At 43.2% G+C, this 2,283-nt stretch overlaps 1 protein-coding gene across 1 annotated transcript; it reads left to right on the top strand.

Annotated features, from left to right (window-relative positions):
• Window positions 1-872: 872 nt before the first annotated feature.
• On the top strand, window positions 873-2,280 carry LOC109704649 (linoleate 13S-lipoxygenase 2-1, chloroplastic-like; the record flags this gene model as incomplete). Its single annotated transcript, XM_020225412.1, has 3 exons — window positions 873-1,301; window positions 1,885-2,125; window positions 2,252-2,280. Coding segments are annotated over exons 1-3 (696 nt in total), but the record flags the coding sequence as incomplete, so codon positions are not given.
• Window positions 2,281-2,283: the final 3 nt, after the last annotated feature.

The raw sequence follows: 2,283 nt of genomic DNA, 5'->3' as shown, positions 1-2,283 counted from the left end.
AGCTGCCAATCCGTCGATTTACCCCTTCAATTAAGGAACTAAGGGTTAATTTCATATAAACCTCATAACCACAACAATCCAATTAAACCCTAAGTTCACAAACAATGGTCATCGACACTAAATACGCATGGGGATTCAGATATCAGGTCTCTAAGTTACAAGAATCCCAAGGACATGAACTTAGGGTTACAAAGCCCTAACTAAAACTTGCCAAAACCTTACCATTGGGCTCTCTAACCTTCAGCTCCACCTGTTACAGCTCTTCACTCCTCAAGAGCCCAATCTTCAAAACTCCTCCAAAAATCCACCATTGTTGGAGAGTTCAGAGAAGAAGAAGGAAAAAATCAAGAGAGGAGAGAAAGTTCTTCAGCATGAAACGAAGAAGAGGATTGGGCCTTTTATAAGTTAACCACAATCACTTTTAAGACCTCCAAGAATTACCTATTTTGCCGCCAGTTCAGCTTTGCATCTCGCGGCATTAAGTACCGATACCGAAATTGAGTATCAGTACTCGGCCTCCATAACCGGTACCACCCAACCGGGTTACCTCAACCGAAAAGTGAATTTTCGGGTTTATAATAGACTACCAGAGCGCCTCCAGTATCCGTACCGACCTTCTAGTACCGTACGCCACCGAACCAGGTGCCTCAACCCGAACATTGGTTATTTGAGCTTTCAATAGAGCACCGATACATGACCTTCCAGTATCGGTACCCCAGGCCCAGTATCTTAAACCGAGAGCTAGCATTTTTGAACTTGCATGGGGTTCCGGTACCAAGTTCCAGTACCTGTACCCAACACAAGTTCTGCAGCTTTTTAATTGCTTGAGTCCGTTTTAGCACCGGATAATGCTAAAAACACTCAAACACCATCCGATGTCACTTCTAATGACTCCGAAGCCCTCAGGACAATATATGAACTATGTCCAGTCGCTCCCTTCACCATGCATTGATCACTTTGACCAAAGTTGGTATGACACTTCGGAAAGCCAATACCTTACAGTATTAATCGTGTTTCACTTAACAGGAACAGGATTGGAGAAGGAGACCATAGCGGGCTACACTAACAAAGCAAGCAAGCATTGCGACAAAGTCAAGTACGAAGGCGAGTTCTCAGTCCCTTCGACGTTCGGAGAAGTAGGCGCGGTGGTGGTAGAGAACGAGCACCTCAAGGAGATGTATCTCCACAACATCGTGCTCACCCCTGCGGGCGACAATGCCACCTCCCTCACCATCGATTGTAGATCGTGGGTGCACTCCAAATTCGATAACCCTGAGAAAAGGGTCTTCTTTACTAGCAAGGTTAGCATCTCTCTATTTAATTAATTCAGTTTACTTCATTTCTCCAACTTTTAAGTTTGACGTTTTATACTAGCAAGGTGAACAACTCTCTCTCTCTCTCTCTCTCTCTCTCTCTCTCTCTCAGTTCAGATTATTTTGTTCCTCGAACTTTTAAGTTTGACAATTCTTTACTAGCAAAGTGAATGACTCCCTCTCTCACACACAATTTAAATTATTTTGCTTCTCGAACTTTTAAATTTGTTAGTTCTTTAGGTGAACATCTCTCTCTCTCTCTCTCTCTCTCTCTTAATTCAGTTTACTTTGTTTCTCGAACATTTAAGTTTGACAACTCTTTTCTAGCAAGGTGAACATCTCTTTCTTTCTCTCTCTCTCTCTCAATTCAGTTTACTTTCTTTAACTTTTAGGTTGACAATTCTTTACTAGCAAGGTGAACAACTATCCTTTTCTCTTCCCCCCTCTCTCTCCTCTCTAAGTTCAATTTACTTTGTTTCTCAAACTTCTTTAAATTTGACAATTATTTACTATCAAAGTGAACATCCCTCTCTCCCCCTCCCTAACTCTTTCTCTTATTGCATGCATGCAGTCCTACTTGCCTTCTCAAACCCCATCAGGGCTCGAGAGGTTCAGAAAGAAAGAGCTGGCGAACATACGAGGGGATGGCACAGGGGAACGGAAGCCATTCGAGAGGATATACGACTACGACACATACAATGATCTCGGCGATCCTGACAAAAGCGAGGATCTGGCGAGGCCCGTCCTTGGCGGAAGCAAAGAGTTCCCTTATCCGCGTCGATGCCGCACCGGTCGCCCGAGAACCAAGAAAGGTATATATGCGATAGATAGATCAAATATGAATGTCGTAAATGCAAAATACTACATAGCTAACATAGCTATTTGTGTACATAAACATCCTAGGGTACGATATCTCAGCTATTTGCCTTTTCTTGCAGACCCACTTTCTGAAGAACGAAGCAGCAGCATA

The sequence above is a fragment of the Ananas comosus genome, unplaced genomic scaffold, assembly GCF_001540865.1.
Source record: "Ananas comosus cultivar F153 unplaced genomic scaffold, ASM154086v1, whole genome shotgun sequence".
NCBI lineage: Eukaryota > Viridiplantae > Streptophyta > Magnoliopsida > Poales > Bromeliaceae > Ananas > Ananas comosus.
This window is presented reverse-complemented; position numbering and strand designations above follow the sequence as displayed.